Consider the following 22,533-nt stretch of genomic DNA (forward strand, 5'->3'; position numbering starts at 1 on the left):
AGAGTCCGTGAATAGCTAAAATTCATGTTATGTCCGGGTAGACATAGGCCTTTATTATGTTATTACATGCACTATTTGAACTCAACTTGCTAGTTTAATTGCTTGAATTAATAAGTAAAATTTGGTTTAAAATTATGTTAAATCGAGCTTCATTACTTAGAGATTTGGCGGCATGTTTAATTATTGATGGAAATTTATATTCTTTTATGGGCTTACGTTGGAGTTATAAATACATAATTCGTAATCCGAAGAGTTTCCCTATTCTTGTGAATCGGTCCGAACACCTCGGCAATATTTATATATATTATAGGATGCATCCATGGATTGGGCCGTACGACCTCGGTAGTTTATGTACACAATTGTTATGGATCGGGTTGTACGACCTTGGCATAACACGTGCGTGTTATCACTCAGAGTCCGATTATACTTGATATGTCTTTCATGACTTGAGAATTTATAAATACATGTTGGACCCTTACTTGTTGATATTAGCATGTGATATTTGGGGACTTTTAATTGTTATTTTGTTAAAGGATTATTTAATTATTGCCTCTTATTCCATTATTGATGTTGTATTTCATGCCTATTAAATATTCTTGTACATTATGTATATTGCCCACTAGTAAGTGTCGATGTCGACCCCTCGTCACTACTTTTTCGAGGTTAGACTAGATACTTACTGGGTACAAGTTGTTTACGTACTCACATTACACTTCTGCATATATTGTGCAGGTTCTGAGGCAGGTGCATCTAGAGTTTGTCCCGGCGTGTATCTGCATTACCTGGAGGCTTAGTGGTGAGCTGTTTCTCATGCTCTGTTCTACAGCACTCAAGGCCTTATCTTGTTATATTTTATCATTTTTGTCTATTCTGTTTCAGACAGTAGTTCTTAGGGAGTTTGTATATTCTACTAGATGCTCGTGCACTTGTGACACCGAATTTTGGAAATTCTAGCAGACACTCATGGGTTTTGATTATTTAATTCACTATCTTACTTTCACGCTTAGCTTATGTTTTACATTACTACGCTCACTTACTATTCGTTTCCTTATTAAATAAAAATTAAAGATTTTAAAAATACTAAAATGAGCAATTAAATGGGTAGTTCACTGTTAGCTTGCCTAGCGGCGACGTTAGGCGCCATTATGGCCTATAGTAGAAATTGGGTCGTGACAGTTTGGTATCAGAGCTCTAGGTTCACATAGGTTTCACAAGTCATGAACGGTCCTAATAGAGTTTTGCGGATCGGTGCGGAGATGTCTATACTTATCTTCAAGAGGCTATAGGGTGTTAGGAAACTTCTCTTTCTTCATCTCTTATCTTGCAGTTGATGTACTGCTAAGTATTTTTCTCTTATTCTCTCACAGATGGTGAGAACGCGCGCGGCAGATGTCCCCGATAGTGGAGGAGCTGCTCCCCCTGTTGCTAGAGGCCGAGGCAGAGGCCGGGGAAGGGCTCCAGCTCCTGCTAGAGGACGAGGGCGTCCTAGAATTGCTTTCGTCATACCACCAACGGATCCAGTAGAGGATCATGTCGTTGAGGAGTAGGGTAATATGCCTGCAGCTGAGCCGGCCCCGACAGATTTCACGTCCGCACTGGGATTTCAGGAGGTCATAGGCCGTATGCTGCGGTTTATGGATTCTATGATGCAGGCTGGTTTATTTCCAGCGGACCCAGCCACATCTCAGGCGGGAGGGGGAGTACAGACCCCTACCGCTCAGGCTCCAGGGCATGTTGCTGTCGTATATTAGACCCCAGGTGAATTACTATGGGCAGAGCCCAGCTAGTTGCAGTGACTGTACCGGAGCCCAGACCAAATGCGACCATCGAGCAGCATAAGTTGTTGGATAGATTGATCAGGCTGCATCCTCCTACCTTTGGCGGTGTGCGACATGAGGACCCCTAGGATTTTATTGACCGTTGTAGAGATAGGTTGCACAACAAGAGAGTATTGGAGTCCAACGAGGTGGACTTCACCATATTTTAGTTTGAGGGAAGGGCCCGTAGATGGTGGCAGTTCTATCTTCTTAGTAGACCAGCGGGTTCGCCTCTCTTGACTTGGGATCAGCTCACACGTCTCTTTCTAGAGAGATATATTCCACCCTTTTAGAGGGAGAGCACCGGGGTCAGTTCGAGCGGCTCCAAGAGGGTCGGATGTCTGTGACCGACTATGAGGCGAGATTCTATGAGTTGTCCCGCCATGCACTTATGATACTTCCCATCGATACAGAGAGAGTGCAGAGGTTTATTGCGGGCTTTCATTATGGTATTTAAGTTACTATGGCCCGAGAGGTGGAGATGGGGACTCCTTACAAGTAGGTTATGGAGATAGCTTGGCGGATTGAGGGTATTCGCAACTAGGGCCGATTGTATAAGATGGGGGAGAAGAGGCCTCGGCATGCTGGAGAATTTAGTGGCGCCCCGTCTGGGGGCAGAGGTCATTTCGTGAGGGGTCAGTCCAACATACCCACTTATTCAACACCACCGCCTTCTCAGGGTGCACCAGTGCGGCCCCATTTCAGTGTCATTCCTGAGAGCTCCTACCATCTACCGGCTATTCAGGGTTCTCCCAACGGGTATTCAGGTCCCTAGGGTCAGACTCTGGGTCAGTCATCTTCTGCACTAAGAGATTGCTATGACCGTAGGGAGCTTGGTCACATGAGGAACTTTTGCCCCACGTTTCGGGGTAAGGCAGTGCAGCAGGGCCATCAGCCCATGATTACCACACCAGCTGCCGCATCGGCCGTCCAGCCTGCCAGAGGCAGAGGGCAGGTGGGTAGGGGTCGCTCTAGAGGTGGAGGCCAGCCAGGTGGCACTCCAGCTAGGTTCTATGCTATTTCAGCCAGACCAGATGCAGTAACCTCAGACGTCGTGATCACAGGTATTATTTATGTTTGCGGTAGGGATTCTTCGATACTATTTGATCCAGGGTCTACGTATTCATATGTTTCATCTCTATTTTCTCATTATCTGGGTATCTCTCATGAGTCCTTGGGTGCTTTTGTATATGTGTCCACACCGGTGGGCAATTCTGTTATTGTGGATTGGGTTTACAGGTCTCATGTTGTGACTTTCTGTGGTTATGAGACTAGAGTGGATCTTCTATTACTCGACATGACCAACTTTGAGGTCATCCTAGGCATGGACTGGTTGTCTCAGTACCATGCCGTTCTTGATTGCCATGACAAGACCATTACCTTGGTGATGCTAGAGTTGCCTAGATTGGAGTGGAGGGGTTCAACTATCAATGCATCTAGTTGGGTTATCTTTTTCTTGAACGCTCGACACATGGTCGAGAAGGGTTGTTTGGCTTATCTGGCTTATGTTCGGGATACTGCTGTAGAGACTCCTACGATTGATTCAGTTCCCGTGGTGCAAGAGTTCTCCGATGTGTTTCCTTCTAATCTACCGGGCATGCCACCAGATCGTGATATTGATTTCAATATTGATTTGGCGCGCGGTATCCAACCTATCTCTATTCCACCATACCGCATGGCCCCAAAAGAGTTGAAAGAGTTAAAGGAATAGCTGGAGGAGTTGCTAGCGAAGGGGTTCGTCAGGCCGAGTGTGTCACCTTGGGGAGAACCTGTGTTATTTATGAAAAAGAAGAATGGGTGTATGTGGATGTGCATTGATTACCACCAGTTAAATAAAGTTACCATTAAGAGCAAGTACCCGTTGTCACGTACTGATGATTTGTTTGACCAGTTGTAGGGTGCCAGGGTGTTCTCTAAGATCGACTTGAGATCTGGGTATCACCAGCTGAAGATTCATGCTTCAGATGTTCCGAAGACGGCTTTTTGGACTAGATATCTCCACTATGAGTTTCTAGTGATGTCTTTCGGCTTTACCAACGCCCCGATGGCGTTTATGGATTTGGTGAACCGGGTGTTCAGGCCATATCTTGACTCATTTATCATTGTCTTCATTAATAGCATATTGATCTACTCGCGTATTATGGAGGAGCACGAGCAGCATTTTAGAGTTATACTTCAGACCTTACGGGAACAGATGTTTTATGCTAAGTTCTCCAAGTGCAAGTTATGGTTAGATTCTGTGGCATTCTTGGGACATGTTATGTCAGGTGAGGGTATTAAGGTATATCCCAAGAAGATCGAGGTAGTCTAAAGTTGGCCTCGTCCTACCACAGCGACCGAGATCTGACGTTTCTTGGGGTTAAGAGGTTATTATCGTCGGTTTGTGGAGGGCTTCTCATTTATTGCAGTACATTTGACTAGATTGACCCAAAAGGGTACTCCGTTTCGATGGTCAGACGATTGCGAGGCGAGCTTTTAGAAGCTCAAGATAGCATTGACTTCAGCACCGGTGTTAGTATTGCCTTTCAGTTCAGGATGTACACTGTGTTTTGTGAAGCTTCACGCATTGGCATGGGTTGTGTATTGATTCAGAAGTGGCGAGTTATTGCATCTGCTTCATGTCAGATGAAGCACCACGAGAAGAATTACTATGTGCATGATTTGGAGTTGGCCACAATAGTGCATGCTCTCAAGATCTAGAGGTATTATCTTTATGGGGTGTCCTGTGTGGTTTACACCGATCATCGTAGCTTGCAATATTTGTTTGAGCATAGGGATCTTAATTTGAGGTAGTGAAGGTGGCTTGAGTTACTGAAGGACTATGATATTACCATCCTTTACCATCCGGGCAAGCAAATATGGTTGCGGATGCCTTGAGCAAAAAGGCCGAGAGTATGGGTAGTTTTGCATTTATTTCAGGAGAGGAGAGGCCACTGCTTTGGACATTTAGTCATTAGCTAACAGACTTGTGAGGTTGGATATTTCAGAACCCAATTGAGTTCTTGCATGTGTTGTGGCTTAGTCTTCATTATTTGAGTGGATCAAGGCTCATCAGTATGATGATCCGCACTTGCTGACTCTTAGAGAGATGGTACTACGGGATGGTGCCAAGGAGGTTACTATCGGCGAGGATGGTGTTCTGTGACTCTATGTTCGCCTATGTTTTCCTAATGTTGATGGTTTGAGGGAGAAGATTCTAGATGAGGCATACAGTTCTCGGTATTCTATTCATCCAGGTGCTACGAAGATGTATCGTGACCTGAGGCAGCATTATTGGTGGCGGCGGATGAAAAAGGACATAGTCGAGTATGTAGCGAGGTGTCTAAATTACCAGCAGGTTAAGTATGAGCACCCAGTGGTCAGGTGGCCTACTCCAGCAGATGGCTATACTAGAGTGGAAATGAGAGCGGATCACTTTGGACTTTATAGTTGGGTTGCCGCGGACATTGAGGAAGTTTGATGCCATTTGGACCATTATCGACAAGATGACCAAGTCGACACACTTTATTCCGATAGTGACTACATACTCTTCATAGAGATTGGCCCAGATTTACTTCAGGAGATTGTTCTGTTGCATAGTGTGCCTGTCTCTATCATTTAAAATAGAGGCCCTCAGTTTACTTTGAATTTCTGCAGAGTAGTACAGAGCGAGTTAGGCACCCGGTAGAGCTCTACAACCTTTCATCCGCAGACTGACGGGCAGTCGGAGTGGACAGTTCAGATTCTGGAGGATATGCTCAGAGCGTGTGTGATTGACTTCGGAGGGCAGTGGGATCGATTCTTACTTTTGGTCGATTTTGCTTATAACAATAGTTATCAGTCCAGTATCAAGATGGCTCCATTTGAGGCTTTATATATCGGCGATGTCGTTCACCCATCGTATGGTTTGAGCCTGGCAAGGCTAGGTTATATGGCACTGATTTAGTGAAGGACGCCTTGGAGAAGGTAAAGTTGATTTAGGAACGACTTTGCACAACACAATCCAGACAGAAGAGTTACGCAGATCAGAAGGCGCGTGATTTATCATTTATGGTGGGCGAGAAGGTTCTCTTGAAAGTCTCGCCGATGAAGGGTATCATGAGGTTCGTGAAGAAGAGCAAGCTGAGCCCAAGGTTTATTGGCCCATTTGAGGTGTTGAGGAGAGTTAGGAAGGTTGCTTATGAGCTTGCTCTGCCTCCCAGCCTATCGGGAGTTCATCCGATCTTCCATGTGTCTATGCTCCGGAGGTACCATGCCGATAAGTCGCATGTGTTAGATTACAGTACGGTTCAGCTGGATGACATCTTGGGTTATGAGGAGGAGCCAGTAGCTATTATTGACAGGCAGGTTAGCCAGTTGAGGTCCAAGAAGATTTCTGCGGTAAAGGTCCAGTGGAGGGGTCAACCAGTCGAGGAAGTGACTTGGGAGACTGAGGAGGACATGGGGAGCAGATATCCGCACTTATTCAGCACTCCGGGTATGATTCTAGACCCGTTCGAGGATGAACGTTTGTTTAAGAGGTGGAGAATGTAGCGACCCGACCGGTTGTTTTGCTTTCTAGATCCATATTCCCCTAATTAAGACTTTCCGTATGTGCTTTTACTATTTTATGACTTGCGGGGATGGTTGGTTTAGGTTTGGAAGGGTTCGAGTTGAAATCGGAATACTTAGTTCCTTCATAGTGGCCTATGATGGCCAAGTTTGACTTGAGTCAACATTTTGAGTAAAAGACCTCGGACCATGATTTGATGGTTCCAATAGGTTTGTATGATGATTTTGGACTTGGGCGTGCGGTCGTATCGGGTTTCGGGTGATTCGGGAGCATTTCGGCGCTTAATGTTGAAAGTTGGTTCATTGAAAGTTTTCTAGTTCTCTAAATTTGGTTTGGAGTAGACTTTGGTGTTATCGAGGTTTGTTTGGGATTTCGAGCCAAGGAATATTTTTGTATGGTGATTTATGACTTGTACGCAAAATTTGGGGTGATTCTGAGTAGTCTAAGTATGATTCGGCGCGTTCGGAGCTAGTTGAGAAGTTTGAAGTTCATAAGTTGATTCAATTTGGTTTTGGGGTGCGATTCTTAGTTTTGATGTTGTTTTATGTGTTCTGAGGGTTCAAACAGGTCTGTATTATGGTTATGGACTCGTTAGGGAATTTGGACGGGGTCCAGGGAGGCTCGGGTGGGTTTCGGACCGCCCGGAGCTAAGTCCAAAACTGCTGGTGTGCTGGTTCTGGTTTCCTTCTTCGGGAACGTGGAAGGACCCTCGCATTCGCGATAAAGGATTTGGGGGCTGGGCGACTTTTTTCTTCGCGTTCGCGAGGTAGGGGTCGCATTCACGGAGTCTTGGGACCAGTGGCCTACGCGTTCGTGTTGGCGATCTTGCGTTCGCGTAGAAGAAATTGGGTGTGGGGGATCCCTGGCCAATTGCTCTTCGCGTTCGCGAAGGTAGGGCCGCATTCGCAAATCTTTGGTCAGGCAAGCCTTCGCGATCGCGTGGCCATCTTCGCGTTCGCAAAGTATATTTTCTGTAGGCCTGGGCAGTTTGCCTTCGCAATCGCGAGGCCTCTTCCTCAATCGCGAAGAAGGCAGACATGGGCAGTGACTTTAATAAAAATGGGACTTTGGCTTATTTTGTTCATTTCTCTCATCTTGTGGCCGATTTTGGAGCTTTTTAGAGAGGGATTTTCACCTAGCATCTTGAGGTAAGTGTATTCTACACAATGTGAGTTAATGGGTAGATTTTAACATGAAAAATGTGAAAATTTTAGGAGCTTGTTTAAAAATCTAGATTTTAATAAAAATGAGATTAGACCATGAAAATGATTATGGAATTGGGTAAAAATTATATATTTATGTTCATGAAGTTGATTTCTGGAATCCGGGCACGTGGGCCCCAGGGTGAATTTTAAGAACCTTCCAAATTGGGTTGGGTAATTACCCTAATAGTTAAATTATGAACTTTTTAGCAATCATTGATTAGTTTGTATAACCTTTGGCTAGTTTCGAATTGTTCGGCACCGACTTGAGGCTTTTAGAGTGATTTGTGGACCGGAAAGTGGACTTGGGAACGAGGTAAGTCTCTTGCCTAACCTTGTAAGAGGGAATTAACCCCATAGGTATTTAAATTGTTATTTGCTACTAATTCTGGGTGCTACATACGCATGAAGTGATGAGAGTCCGTGAATAGCTAAAATTCATGTTATGTCCGGGTAGACATAGGCCTTTATTATGTTATTACATGCACTATTTGAACTCAACTTGCTAGTTTAATTGCTTGAACTAATAAGTAAAATTTGGTTAAAGATTATGTTAAATCGAGCTTCATTACTTAGAGATTTGGCAGCATATTTAATTATTGATGGAAATTTATATTCTTTTATGGGCTTACCTTGGAGTTGTAAATATATAATTCGTAATCCGAAAAGTTTTCCTATTCTTGTGGATCGGGCCAAATGCCTCGAATATATATATATATATATATATATATATATATATATATATATATGGGGTGCATCCATGGATCGCACCGTACGACCTTGGTAGTGTATGTACACGATTATTATGAATCGGGTCGTATGACCTCGGCATAACTCGTGCATGTTGTCACTCGGAGTCCGGTTATACTTGATATGTCTTTCATGACTTGAGAATTTATAAATAAATGTTGGACCCTTACTTGTTTAGATTAGCATGTGATATTTGGGTACTTTTAATTATTTTTTTGTTAAAGGATCATTTAATTATTGCCTCTTGTTCCATTATTGATGTTGTATTTCATGCCTATTAAATATTCTTGTACATTATATATATTCCCACTAGTAAGTGACGATGTCGACCCCTCGTATTAAATTTTCTGACTGAACGAGTATGTATTCTACTTGTGACTCAGAGTTAACAATGGGGTTCTCGTGTTTTCATATGATGGCATGATAGATGCGGTGCGTCGTGTGCAATTGAGATTTATATGTACAAGGTAGCGGTTCAGTTTTAGAGGGAAGGTCATGAATTTTAGACAGCATGGACGGTCTCAGATGTTTAAATGAATGCTATTACTACTTGGTATTACCTGAGAAGGGTACGCATTTCAGAAGGCACGTTGTGTTTTGGCTTACAGATGTTTCATTAGTATCGCGGTACTCGCCTGGTTGATTAACTACTGATGTTCAGATTTTTCCATGTGGCACGGAAGAATTATAGAAATACTTCTCGTGAGAAGATTGCGTATGAGGGAGGTGTTAGTCATTCGAGTGGTCGCGGTGGAACCGGATATGCTAATTCATGTGTTCTAGGAGTTTGGAGACTATGAGGGTTTTCAGAGGCATATTGCTCCTTGGTTGTAGACTGTGAAGGTATAGCCAAAGTTAGACAACTAATAGTATGTGTCATGGTTAGGTTATTTTAGAGTTTTAGAGGGTTATTTATCTATTTGTGGATGACCAGAGTTGATTTGGGAGCCCATTGGTAGGCCTAATGAGGACGTGTATTCTACACCGGGTCGGATTTGTTTACTCATCACAGCTATTGTGAAGGATGCATCATCGGTTAGAGTTGATCTTATTCGTGTCTATTGGATTCCATGTATTGCTCTTCGATGTTGCAATGGATTGTGAAACTATTGGCTATTTACACACATGATGTGTCCTTTTTGGGTCGTGTGGCAAAATTCGAGCGAGATAGTTCTTGGGTACATTTGAGTTGTTGCTTGTTTGGGTGCGTGGATTGCACGACGTGTGGCTATAGATGGTATTGGGTATGGCATGTCAGTAGAGCAACTTATATTTGATGAGTTGAGGTCATTAGGCCTAGAATGAGTACTATCGGATTTGATTACAGTATGTTAGAAGAGTAATGTCACTAGTCTACTTAGAATTTGGACTACGGTTCTTGTTCGTTGAGAGAGCTCCAGGATTTTTGATTTGAGGGGTGGTTATAAGTTTTTGTGTGTTTCTTTCATCATTGTCAGTGTACGAAGGTTTAGAACAAGGTTTTATTTTATATGAGGTTTATTACCGGTATCGGGTTTGTTATTGAGCAGCTATCGTAGTCGGAAGCAATTGCTATGAGTATCATGTGATTACATCTTGCGTTATGATTATGGCTTTGATGCAAGCTTGTTCAGATTTATACAGTGTATGGATGTGAGAATCAGGTCTCGTAATGGATTATGAATATTAGAAATTGGGTTCCAAGGTTTATGGACTAAGGTTGAAGGAAGAATCTTCGATTATGTTGAGTTGACGGATTTATATGGATTGGGGTGACGTGGGATCACCCCCGGGTATGTGCATGGTGAGCTTACACAATGATTTGATGGCTTTGGATTGACTCTTAGCATGTTCCAGGACAAACATATGTTTAAGTGGGGGAGAATGTAATGATCCGACCGGTCGTTTTGAGCATTTCCATTCTGTTCGATGGTTCGAAGGCAAGAGTAGCTTCTTATGATGTATTACGACTTGTGTGTATCATCGGTTTTAGTTTTCGGGTGATTCTGAATTGATTTGGAAAGATGATGCTCATTTTAGAAGCTTTAAGTTGGAAGAGTTGACCAAATTTGATTTTTGTGCATTTGACCCTGAATCAGAGTTTTGATGGTTCTATTAGGTCTGGATAGTGATTTTGGACTTGGGCGTATGCACGGATTTGCATTTGGAAGTTTCTAGAACGTTTCGGCACTATTTGGCGAAAATTGGAATTTGACGGCTTGGAATATTCATAAGTTTGACCGGGAGTTAACTTTGATGATATCGGGTTCAAATTGTTGTTCTGGAAATTGGAACAGGTTTGTTATGTCATTTGAAACTTGTGTGCAAAATTTGAGGTCATTCCGAGTTGATTTGATATGGTTCGGCACGAGTTTTGGAAGTTAAAAGTTCATTAACTTCGATTTGATATGTGTTTCATGGTTTTGATGTTGTTATGTGTGATTTGAGGCCTCGAGTAGTCCGCATTATGTTTTGGGACTTGTTGGCATGTTTGAACGGGGTCCCGAGAAGCTCGGGCGAATGGCGGACGTGTTTCAGATCAGTTTGAGCTATCTTGGCTTAACTGGAGGTGCTGGTTCTAGTGTGTGCGCATTTGCAGAGGGCTGGTCGCATATGCGAGCCAGCAGATGCAGAACCTTGGTTACAGAAGCGAAGGTGGCCTATTGTTGAGAAGTCGCAGGTACGAGGAGCTTGGTCGCATCTACGGAATCGCAGAAGCGGTGAGTTGGGGCGCAGAAGCAAGAACTTTCGTAGGAGCGGTTGGATGCTCTCCCTGCGATATCGCAGAAGCGGAAATAATTCTGCAAGTACGAGAGGTTGGATTTCAGTGATTTTCCGCAAAAGCGAAGTTTGGTCGCAAAAGCGACGCCGCAGAAGCGGCCAAAATTTCGCAAATGCGAAAATGCTGGGCTGATTATATATATTTCGAGGTTTTGTTTTATTTTGTCACAACTTGAGATTTGGATCTCGGTTTTAGGCGATTTTTGGAGAGGATTTTGAGCACATGGATTGGGGTAAATATTCTTGACTCGGTTTTGATTATATTTCAAGAATCTATCTTCGATTTTGGCATTTGGATTATGAATTTTAAAGAGGAATTGGGGGGGGGGGGGGAGGGGGGTGTTCTCTAAACTTTCCTAAAGTGAATTTTTGAGTTTTGAACATCGGTTCAGAGTCGGATTTGAGTAAAATTAGTGTGGTTGGACTCGTAATTGAGTGGGTTGTCAGATTTTATGGGTTTTGACGGGTTCCGAGGTGCGGGCTCGGATTTGACATTTTGGTTGACTCTGGGTTTTTGATCAAAGATTCGACCTTTATTTTTTGGGTTTGTTTTCTTGGGCATTATTTGATTATTTTGAGTTGCTTTTGGCTAGTTTCGAGATGTTTGGAGGTTGATTTGCGCGGGATTTGTTTCTGGAGTGTTGTTTGGATTACTTGATATTGGATTTGGCTTGTTCGAGGTAAGTAACATTTCTAAACGTAGAATTGAGGGTAATTATCCTTGGGAACCATGTTATTAGTGATGTATGGAGGTGATGCACATGCTAGGTGACGGGCGTGTGGGCGTGCACCGAGGTAATCATGATTCAAGTTGAATTTTAGACTAGTATCATACTTATTCCGCTATCATATCCTGCTACATCCGTGTTTTCCCATACTTATTTGATTATCTGAGCTGTGATTAATGTTAGAAAGCATGTTTAGGCTATATACTTATTCGATTGAGACCTTATGAGGCTATTTCTGTTGTTTTGAGTTATCTGATTTAATTGTAATTATACACTCAGTCATAGTTCTTCATTTGCATATCATATCTCAGTCTCTATTCATCATTTATCGTTACGTCGCATATTATCATTGTTTTTCCTATATGTGGAGTTGTTTGGCTGAGTGGTATATGATTGTGAGCCCTTAAGACTTGAGAGGTTGATGGCTGAGGTGACCGTAGAGCCAAGTTAAGAGCGTTGTTATGGATCGGGTTGCACGCCACAGCAGGCCATACTGCTTTATTACTATTATTATTATTATTATTATTATTATTATTATTATTATTATTATTATTATTATTATTATTATTATTATTATTATTATTATTATTATTATTGTGGATCGGGATACATGTCGCAACAGGCCTTATTTGCTTAATTATTATTGTGGATCGGGTTGCACGCTACAACAGGCCTTATTGGCTTTTGATTAGCGCTTGGGCAAGATCTGCCCCTCCAGAATCTAACATACCAACAGTGAGCACATGCACAATGATATATATACACGTGCTTTGGTGAGGGGTTATGAGTCAGGCACCCGTACAATGTTGAGTGATTGTGTGTGTGTGTGTGTGTGATGAAGTGGGCAATTGAGACAAACAGTTTGAGTATGTTGAGGGTGAGAGTATTGGGAACATCACCGTGAAATTATTCATTTGACATGCATAATTGGCATATAGGCATAGAGATGTATATTCCTCATACTAGACAGTATTGTGACATTCATGATTTGACATGTAGGCATAGAGATGTATATTTCTCATGCTAAACGGTATATGATAATTGATGACTTGACATGCATATTGACATGTAGGCATAGAGATGTACTTTCCTCATGCTATCTGGTAATGAAATATCTTTTTTGTTGTTTAAAGTTTGGGAAAAATCATTGTTTTCTGATATACTCATATTTTGGTAATTCCGGTGAAAGATTTGGACTTTACTGTTATACTTGGAAGGCATGTCTACTTTTTTCATAACTGTGAACAAGCTTAGCATAATATCTTTTGAGTTATTTCTTTTACTGTCTTCATTATATTATTACGAGTTGTTATTGGCTATTGGTGTTGGACTCTCACAGCTTTTCGAGCTCGTCACTACTTTCAACCTAAGGTTAGGTTTATTACTTATTGAGTACATAGGGTCGGTTATACTCATACTGTACTTCTGCACCTTGTGTGCAGATCCTGGAGCTGATATTGTAGTGTATGGCAGGAGCTGACATTGAAGATATACCTGTGTTCCGGTTATAGCTGCATCTTGTTCTTGATAGCTTTAGATTTGCAAATCTGTTTATGTACATTCCGAATAGATGATGTATTTATTTCATAGCAGCTTTGTAATTCTAAGTCTTAGATGCTCATGATTTATACTAGCAATCCTTGAGATTTTTGTATAGGAAGCTCAGTTATTTTATTTATTAACTCTTGTTATCCTATTTGAATTATGTTGACTATATTTTGGCTTACCTAGCGGGTTGGGTTATGTGCCATCACGACTAGCTAGACTTTGGGTCGTGACAGTAACAACCCGAAAGGTCGTTTTGAGCATTTGCACTTCGTTCAAGGGTTTGAGGTCGCGAGTAACTTCATATGGTGTATTATGACTTGCGTGTATAGTAGGTTTTGGTTTTCGAGTGGTTCCGGTTTGATTTGGAAGAATGATTCTTATCTACGAAGCTTTAAGTTGGAAGAGTTAATCAAGTTTGACTTTTATATATTTGACTTCGGAACGGAGTTTTGACGGTTCCGTTAGGTTCGAATGATGATCTTGGACATGGTCGTATTCCCATATTTGCATTCAGATATTTCTACAAGGTTTTAGCTCTTTTTGGTGAAAGTTGGCAATTTTAAGGTTTGGAATGTTTATAAGTTTGACCGCGAGTTGACTTTGATGATATTGGGTTCGGATTATGATTTTGAGAGTTGGAATAGGTTCGTTATATCATTTGAAATTTGTGTGCAAAATTTGAGGGCATTCCGAGTTGATTTGATATGGTTCGGTACGAGTTTTGGAGGTTAAAAGTTTAAAAGTTCATTAAATTTGATTTGAGGCGCGATTCATGGTTTTGATATTGTTATGTGGGATTTGAGGCCTCTAGTAGATCTATATTATGTTTTGGGACTTGTTGACTTGTTCGGACGGGGTCCCGAGGAGCTCGGTGAGTTTTGGACGATTTTCAGGCCATTTTGGGCTATGTTGGTATTGTTGGTTTCTGATGTTTCTGTTGTTCTTCGCGATCGCGAAGGTGAAGTTGCGATTGCGAAGTGATTCCTGGAGCTGGGTGATTTTTCTTCTTTACGTTCGCGACAGTAGGGTAACATTCGCATAGCTTTGTGAGACTTGAGCTTCGCGTTTGTATGTGTGAGGTCGCGTTGGTATTGGTAAGCTGGGAGCTGGAGGACCTTTCTTCGCGTCCGCGAGACTCGGGTTGCGTTCGCATAGTGTTGGCATATGTGAGCATCGCGTTCGCATGGGAGTCATCGCGAACGCGTAAGGAATTTTAGTGGCAGTGCGTTTTGTTCATCGCGAACGCGATGGTTCTTCCGCGTTTGCGAAGAGTATACCTGGAGCAGATTTATAAGTACTCTATTTCAAAGGTTTTGGTCATTTTATCATATTTTAAGTTATGGAGCTCGGATTTGAACGATTTTGGAGGCGATTTCAACCACATGGATTAGGATAAATATTTTTGACTCGATTTTGATTGCATTCCATGATTCCATCTTCGATTTTGACATTTTGATTATGAATTTGAATGAGAAATTGGGTGTTTTTGTCTAAATTTTTCTAAAGTGAATTATTGAGTTATGAACATCGATTCGGAGTCGGATTTGAGTGAAATTAGTATGATTGGACTCGTATTCGAATGGGTGATTGAAATTTGTACATTTTGTCGGATTTTGAGGTGCGGGTTCGGGTTAACTTTTTGGTTGACTTTGAGTATTTGATTAAAGATTCGATCTTTTTCGTTTGGGCCCCATGGCATTATTTGATATTTTTGAGTTATTTTTGGCTAGTTTCGAGTTGTTCGGAAGTTGATTCAAACGGGATGGCTTTTCTAAAGCGTTGTTTGGCTTGCTCGGTATTGGATTTAGGTTATTTGAGGTAAGTAACATATCTAAACTTGAATTTGAGGGTATTTAACCCCGGGAACTATGTCATATGAGATGTATTAGGGTGACGCACATGCAGGTGACGGGCATATAGGCGTGCACCAGCGTAACCAATTAACCATGATTCAATTTGACTTCTAGACTATTATCGGACTTGTTTTGCTATCATATCCTGCTATTACCTGAGCTGTGATCCATGTTAGAAATCATGCTTAAGTTATGTGCTTATTTGGTTGAGACCTAATGAGGTTATTTCTGTTGTTTTTAGATATCTAATTCAATTGTAAGTTATACATTCAGTCATGATTCTTCATTTGCATATCATATCTCAGTTTGTTCGTTGTTCATTGATATATCACACATTGTTGTTGTTATATGTGGTACTGTTTGGGCTGAGTGAGATGATATTGTGAGCCCTCGAGACTTGAGAGGGTGATGACTGAGGTTGGCCTTAGAGCTGTGTGGAGAGTGTTATTGTGGATCGGGCTGCACGCCGCAGCAGGCCATATTGACTATATTATCATGCGGATCGGGTTGCACACCGTAGTAGGCCTTATGGATTTATTATTATTGTGGATCGGGATGCACGCTACAACAGGCCATATTGGCTTTTGATTAGCGCTCGGGTAGGATCCGCCTTTCCGGAGTCTTACATACCAGCAGTGGGCGCAGGCATAAAGATATATATATATATATACATGTGCTTTGGTGAGGGGCTTTTGAGCTAGGCATCCGTACAATGCTGAGTGTTTTTTTTTTTTGTGATGGAGTGAGGGCATTGAGCCAGGTATCTTGAGTGTGCTGAGAGTGAGTGTACCTTGAGTGTGCGAAGGTGAGTGTACTTGATGATATCACTATGGAATCATTAATTTGACATGTATAATTGACATGTAGGTATAGAGATGTGTTTTCCTCATGCTAGTCGGTAATTTGACATTTGATAGCTTGACATGTATATTTGACATGTAGGCATAGAGATACATTTTTCTCATGCTAACGGATAAATGAAAAGTCTTATCTGATGTTGTAAATTGGGAAAAAACATATATTTTTTGATAAACTCATGTTTAATTGATTTCAGTGGTAAGATTTAGACTTGGATTGTTATACTTGAAAATCATGTCTACTTTCCCGTATCTGTGGACGAACTGAGCATTTCATCTCCCGAGTTATATACGTGTCTTCACTATACTGTTATGAATTATTATTGGCTATTGGTGTTGAACACTGACCTTCTTTCAAGATCATCACTGCTTTCAACTTGAGGTTAAGTTTGTTACTTATTGAGTATATTAGGTCGGTTGTATTCATACTACACGTCTGCACCTTGCGTGCAAATGTTGGAGTCGATGTTACTGCGTATGGCGAGAGTTGGCATTGAAGATGTACCTGCATTCCGGTTATAGTTGTCACTTGTTCTTGGTAGCTTTAGATTTAGCAAATCTATTTATGTATGTTTCGAACAGATGATGTATTTAATTCGTACCAGCTTTATAAATTCTAAGTCTTAGAAACTCATGACTTGTACTACCAGCTCTTGGGAGTTTGAATGTTACTTGGCTTACCTAGCGGATTGGGTTAGGTGCCATCACGACGACGAGTTGGATTTTGGATCGTGACAATGACTGAAGTTCCGGTGAATAAATTATTGTCTAGAAACAACAAGTTGAAGAAGAATAAGGAGGAGGAGGACGCAACATGTTTTGTCTGATGTTTGCCAAAACTAGGCAGTTAAATAATTTTTAAAAATTAACAATAGGTTAAATAACAATGTACGCCATGAAATTTTTACGATCATACAGTCCTTTCCAAAGCCCAAAACTCAAATGTATTGAGTTTGTGCCTAGTTGGGTTAAATAGTAGAAAAACACAACACATAACGAGAGAGAACAAGTTGGACCAGTTTTTGCCACCTCTTAAACTGGCCCAAAAAGGCCTTAGCCCAATTCAAGAACACACGTGTAATTCCGAGGTAAAATGAAGGCAAACTTGGACGATATAACTTTCTTTATTCTCGTTTTAGGGTTTTTCCTCATCTTCTTGTTCACTCTCTAGCTTCTGTAAGTCCCCTCCTTAAACCCTCCCAATCCCCCTCGAGAAAAGAAAGAAGAGTAAAAATGGAAGCAGCTGCAGTCGTAGTAGAAAGCCAAAATCAGCAAGAAAAGGCTCACACTGATGTTATGCTATTCAATCGTTGGTCCTACGACGACGTTCAGGTTTAAAATTTGCCTCATTCCCCTTTATTTTATTCCTTTTGAATTGTTCTTTTTTGCATTATTTTGTTTGCTTTGTTTTATATTTTTGTTATTTGCTTAAGATTTATGTTGGAGAGAGCTTTTTTGTTTTTAATTATTAGTGTGGCTTTTGAATCGTAACCTTTTAATAATAATCACATTTTCTCAAATAGGAAAAGATCTCTGCTTGATTTGTCGAATTTGGGTTAGTAAGTTGAAGGAAATTACGGCTGTTATAGTAGCTTAGGTACGGAGTAATACTTTCTGTGAACATCGAAACTTTATTTTTAATAATAATTTAATTTTTATGATATTTGTTTGATTATTTTTTAGTAAGTACCATTAGTGTTAGATGATTTTTCTTCTTATGAGAAAAATCTCAGCTTGTCGACAGGGGCATTGCTAGGTGTTGGCGAGGGGGATCAATTGAATCTCCTTTACCGGAAAATTATACTGCAAAAATAGGGCAAAAATGATTTTTTTTGTTATATATGAGCAGTTGAATCTAGAGGTGTTCGTCGGTACGGTACGGTACGGTATTTAGATATTTCGGTTCGGTATTTTCGGTATTCGGTTTCTTAAAATGCTATACTAATACCGTACCTAATTAAATTCGGTATGGTTCGGTTTTTCTCCTTTCGATTTCGGTTTCTTCGGTTCGGTAACTTCGGTTTATTCGGTTTGAATACTAACTAGTTCATGGAGTCATAGACTTTAATATTCTTTATTAAAGTACTCAAAAGTGTGTAAAACTAAAATCGTTTGTTGACAAAAGTTTTGTCCAAAACCATCAAATATCAACCCAGAGAGAGAAAACTGTACATAAAGGAATAAATTTGATCATTAGAAATGTCTTATTACTTGGTTAGAGATAATTGATGAACTTAGAGAATAAAGAAAAGTAAAATTTTAGATTTTTTATATTTATGATATAATTAATAATATGTGTATTGTGTAATATAATATATATTTTGGTACGGTATCGGTATTTCGGTATTTCTTTTTAAAATACCAAATACCATACCTAATACCAATTTTTTTTATAAAACTTAAACCAAATACCAAAATATCGAATACCAAATACCAAAATTTTCGGTTTCGGTATGGTAATTCACTATTTACTAAATTATGCACGGCCCTAGTTGAATCCCGTTGGCACAATGAAAGATTCTAGTGTTGTGGAAAATGGGATTCAAAAATTGCTTTATGTCACAGGTTCATATTCTAGTATTCTTTTAATATCCCTTATATGTATTCTTGGCTCCACAGCTGCTTGTCGTCGAGTTTGTTTTGAAATTGAGGAAAATATTTTTTTAGATCGGAGAAATTGAGGAAAATATTGCTGAAGTATTCCACCGTTCTGTTTTATCTTCTTTAACTGCGGGTTCTTTACTAGAACCAAGGGCAACCTCGTCCTAGAAGATGGTAAAACCAATCTATTTTTTGCTAACTCTAGTGACTGTGTACAGTTTTTACCTATTATTATGTTCAAAAGAAAGTGCTTGATACTATTGTCTACGGTTTTTACCTACTATTATGTTCAAAAGATTCGGGTGAAAGTTGGCTTTTTCTAAATCTGAAGGATCAATTAAGAATAGAAATTGTTGGTTGCAGATTTAGACTAAATTTCCTGTTGTTAAATGCTAATGGTAGCATAGGAGAGATAATTTATAGGTCACCAAGTCCAATATATTGATTAAGAAACTTGAAACGCTATGCAATATATATATCTATTATAATATATTTTCTGCTTCCTTGATCTTTTCTATTTAGAGAGATATGCCCGCTAAAACACTGCTCAAATTGGGCAGAATATTGTTCGTTCCACCAATCAGTAACAGACAGCCTTACACAAGGTGTACTTATTTATCGCTGTAACCTGTTATATGGTGCATTTATATTACTTGCTGCAAGTCCAAAGCAATGTTTGTTGGTTAGGTTGGTAATGTAATTCTGGATGGATTCTTCAATTAAATGCACAAATGAGCATGTCAATCAGTGTTCTCCTAAGTTCCTTCTTAACGTTATTGCTCATGCAGATAAGTGATATTTCTGTTGAGGATTACATAACTGCTACTGCTGCCAAGCATCCTACATATACGCCGCATACGGCTGGGAGGTACCAAGCCAAGCGGTTTAGAAAGGCTCAATGCCCAATTGTAGAGAGGTTGACCAACTCACTGATGATGCACGGAAGAAACAACGGGAAGAAGTTGATGGCTGTTCGTATTGTCAAGCATGCTATGGAAATTATCCATCTGTTGACTGACCTTAACCCAATCCAAGTGATTGTTGATGCTGTTATCAACAGGTTTAGAGATAATTCATTTTTGCTTATTTATCAGTTTGACTCTTTCTTTCTGAGGCTTCTAGTTAATTAGAAGATTTACATACCATGTGGTCTTTGTTCTTTTTGCATGTTGCACTGAAAAGTTATAGTTTGAGCATTCTCATGATGCAGCATGCTTTAGATATTTTAGTCTTTCTCATTTTTCCTTTTCCATTTTATAATAACCTGTGCAATGCAGTGGACCAAGAGAAGATGCAACTCGTATTGGTTCTGCTGGAGTTGTGAGGCGTCAGGCTGTTGATATTTCTCCACTCCGTCGTGTTAACCAGGCAATATATCTCCTCACAACTGGTGCACGTGAGAGTGCTTTCAGAAACATCAAGACCATTGCAGAATGCCTTGCAGATGAACTCATCAATGCTGCCAAGGGATCTTCCAACAGGTAATCTTCCTACTGCCATCATTTTTAGTCCTTTGCTCCTTTTTGAATGCTTGTTATTATTTGATGCTACTCTTTCTCCCTTTTACGGGAAATTGTTGCTACTATCTGATGCTACTTTTTCTCCTCTTTTTCCTTATCGTCTTTCTTTCTCCCCCCTCTTTCTTCTTCTTCTTCTTCTTCCCTTTTCTTCCTTTTTACCTTATCATGAGCCGAGGGTCTATCGGAAACAGCCTCTCTACCTCTCCAGGTAGGGGTAAGGTCTGCGTACACACTACCCTCCCTAGACCCCACTTGTGGGATTATAATGGCTATGTTGTTGTTGCTGTTGCTCCTTTTTGAATGCAACTACTCTTCTATGCCTATTCATTTTTCTATGTACGTGCAGCTATGCTATCAAGAAGAAGGATGAGATTGAGAGGGTTGCGAAGGCCAATCGTTAAGGGTTCTTTCCGTGCAGTATGGATAAGTTCTGTTGAATTTTTTTCCCATCAATTTCTGTTGGTTGGACAGTTTTATTTTGAGGCATCTTTTGTTTACTTTTTGTTACTACTAGGAGGGCAATTTGGAACTAGTGGATGAGTTTTCCTTTTGTGAAAAACATGGCTGAAGTAGTGAGGTGAAGTTGGATTTTTGCAATTGCTATGCCTAGTCGAAATATCTGGTTTTTGTATTTTGTTATTTGTCAGTTTTGTGTTTACTCATTGGTTATTTAACTACTGATTTACTGGTTTACTGATCTTTTTGTGTTAGGCTCTTGAGAAATGTGGTGTGGGCAGTTTCTCAAATTTAACTTTCACAGTGTCTTGCATATAATATGATCTGTAATTGCTATGAAAGATAATTTCCAAGTATTTACTAGACTAGACGGAATCAAGGAAAGTACACAATGTGAAAATTTTTCATCTGAAATTAATGTTAGGTAATAGGTATTCAGGAATCTGAAACTGACTGTAATTACATCAAGTTGAACAGCTAACTGGAATCTGATCTTGTCGTTAATGATATTGAAATTAAGCTCTCTTTGACTTTCTCATTTTTAGTTGTATCTTAAACTTTTATTTCTTAAGATATATGTGTTGTTCATAAAAATGTTTAATTGTAGCGAACTGCTATGATGTTTTTCCTGTCAGCTAGAGAAGTAAAATCTGGAAACAAGATCTTAGTACTGTTTGGAAACAAGATCTTGTGAAAATGTACATAAGTATGATTTTTTTTTTTTTTCAAACCCGTCACAATATCATGTTTGAGCCTCCTAGATATTACAAATCTGTTCCAAAGGGAAAACATTGTAATACAGCATCAAAAGCATAAGAGTTCTACGATAAAGCAGACCCGTCTTTTAGGTAAAGGATTAGCTCCATTAATTTTCAATGGAGCAGTGGATGTATGCCACGTGTGCAAGAGGAGTATTGATGGCCTGGATCAATTTCTATGGTACTCATTTAATTTTTTATTTATTTCACCATTAAATTATATTTTAAAGTCCAAGGTATTTGCATAAAAATATTTCTCATTTTGCTTTATTGTGCTATACATTTAAAAATGTTTATAAACAAGAAGTAGTGGAATTTATCCACTTTTTGGAATTAAAAGAAAACGGAATAGAACAAGAATTTATCCTCTTTTCTTAGTATACTTATAATCACAAATAAAAATCTATGAAGTATGAAAACAAATTAAAAACAAGTAAAGTAACACTGAAGGAGTATGCATTTTTTATAAATAAATGCAAAAGTAAATACATATATTTTTCTTCTGTGGACGCTGACAATTATTTTCAAAGTCTGGGTGTTCTTTTAATTTGTTAGAATACTTATTAGTGTATAAATAAGTAAAGTAAAGTTGAAAGAGTATTTTATATAAAATAACTTGCGTTTTTTAATACTCCTATTATTTAGAGTTGAAATAAAAACATAAATAAGAGACTTGAAGGTACCATAGAAATTGATCCATACCATTAATATTTTACTTGCAAACGCGGTATATATCCACTACTCGATTCATAAAGAGAATGACAAAAAGAAATATTTTATTTCCATTGTCTTCGAATCGAAAAACAATTGTAATTCCTACTGGATAGATTGGACAGAACAATTATTTTTTCGGAAAATAACTTCAAATTTCTAGAGACAATGTTAGTGAAAGATCTCAAAAGAGTTACGAATATGTGCATTTTGAAATGAATATCAGGCAAAAATATTGTACATTTTTTAAAATGAGAAACAATATATGAAAATTTTAAGGAACAAATTTACTCTACTACTCTATTCGACTCTCAGAAACGCAACAACAAAGGAGCTCTCCTTTTTCTTTTTCTTTTATTTAATAATTTTGAAAAGGAAAAAAAAAAAAAAGAAGCAAATGTTTCAGAATTATTAGTATAAAAAGATGTCCTCTCTAAATTC

The 22,533-nt window shown here is 39.6% G+C and overlaps 3 protein-coding genes across 3 annotated transcripts; all 3 read left to right on the forward strand.

Moving 5' to 3' along the window:
* Nucleotides 1–2,658: 2,658 nt before the first annotated feature.
* Nucleotides 2,659–3,528, forward strand: LOC138907806 (uncharacterized). The gene has a single exon (XM_070198422.1). It carries the CDS (start codon nucleotides 2,659–2,661, stop codon nucleotides 3,526–3,528), a length of 870 nt encoding a protein of 289 aa, XP_070054523.1.
* A 2,354-nt stretch (nucleotides 3,529–5,882) lies between these two features.
* Nucleotides 5,883–6,329, forward strand: LOC138907807 (uncharacterized). The gene has a single exon (XM_070198423.1). It carries the CDS (start codon nucleotides 5,883–5,885, stop codon nucleotides 6,327–6,329), a length of 447 nt encoding a protein of 148 aa, XP_070054524.1.
* Nucleotides 6,330–17,149: 10,820 nt separating this feature from the next.
* Nucleotides 17,150–20,864, forward strand: LOC104111916 (small ribosomal subunit protein uS7). Its single transcript, XM_009621741.4, has 4 exons — nucleotides 17,150–17,378; nucleotides 19,436–19,707; nucleotides 19,925–20,128; nucleotides 20,514–20,864. The coding sequence occupies exons 1-4, from the start codon at nucleotides 17,280–17,282 to the stop codon at nucleotides 20,566–20,568; spliced, it is 630 nt and encodes a 209-aa protein (XP_009620036.1). The 5' UTR covers nucleotides 17,150–17,279; the 3' UTR covers nucleotides 20,569–20,864.
* Nucleotides 20,865–22,533: the final 1,669 nt, after the last annotated feature.

Source organism: Nicotiana tomentosiformis, chromosome 3 (assembly GCF_000390325.3).
Source record: "Nicotiana tomentosiformis chromosome 3, ASM39032v3, whole genome shotgun sequence".
Taxonomy (NCBI): Eukaryota; Viridiplantae; Streptophyta; class Magnoliopsida; order Solanales; family Solanaceae; genus Nicotiana; species Nicotiana tomentosiformis.

Excerpts from the sequence above, each read along its gene's own strand:
- LOC138907806 (XM_070198422.1), top strand. The coding sequence starts at position 2,659 with ATGAGGAACTTTTGCCCCACGTTTCGGGGTAAGGCAGTGCAGCAGGGC.
- LOC138907807 (XM_070198423.1), top strand. The coding sequence starts at position 5,883 with ATGAAGGGTATCATGAGGTTCGTGAAGAAGAGCAAGCTGAGCCCAAGG.
- LOC104111916 (XM_009621741.4), top strand. The coding sequence starts at position 17,280 with ATGGAAGCAGCTGCAGTCGTAGTAGAAAGCCAAAATCAGCAAGAAAAG. Across the intron at positions 19,708-19,924 it reads GTTGATGCTGTTATCAACAG|TGGACCAAGAGAAGATGCAA; the intron begins GTTTAGAGATAA and ends TGTGCAATGCAG. Across the intron at positions 20,129-20,513 it reads GCCAAGGGATCTTCCAACAG|CTATGCTATCAAGAAGAAGG; the intron begins GTAATCTTCCTA and ends ATGTACGTGCAG.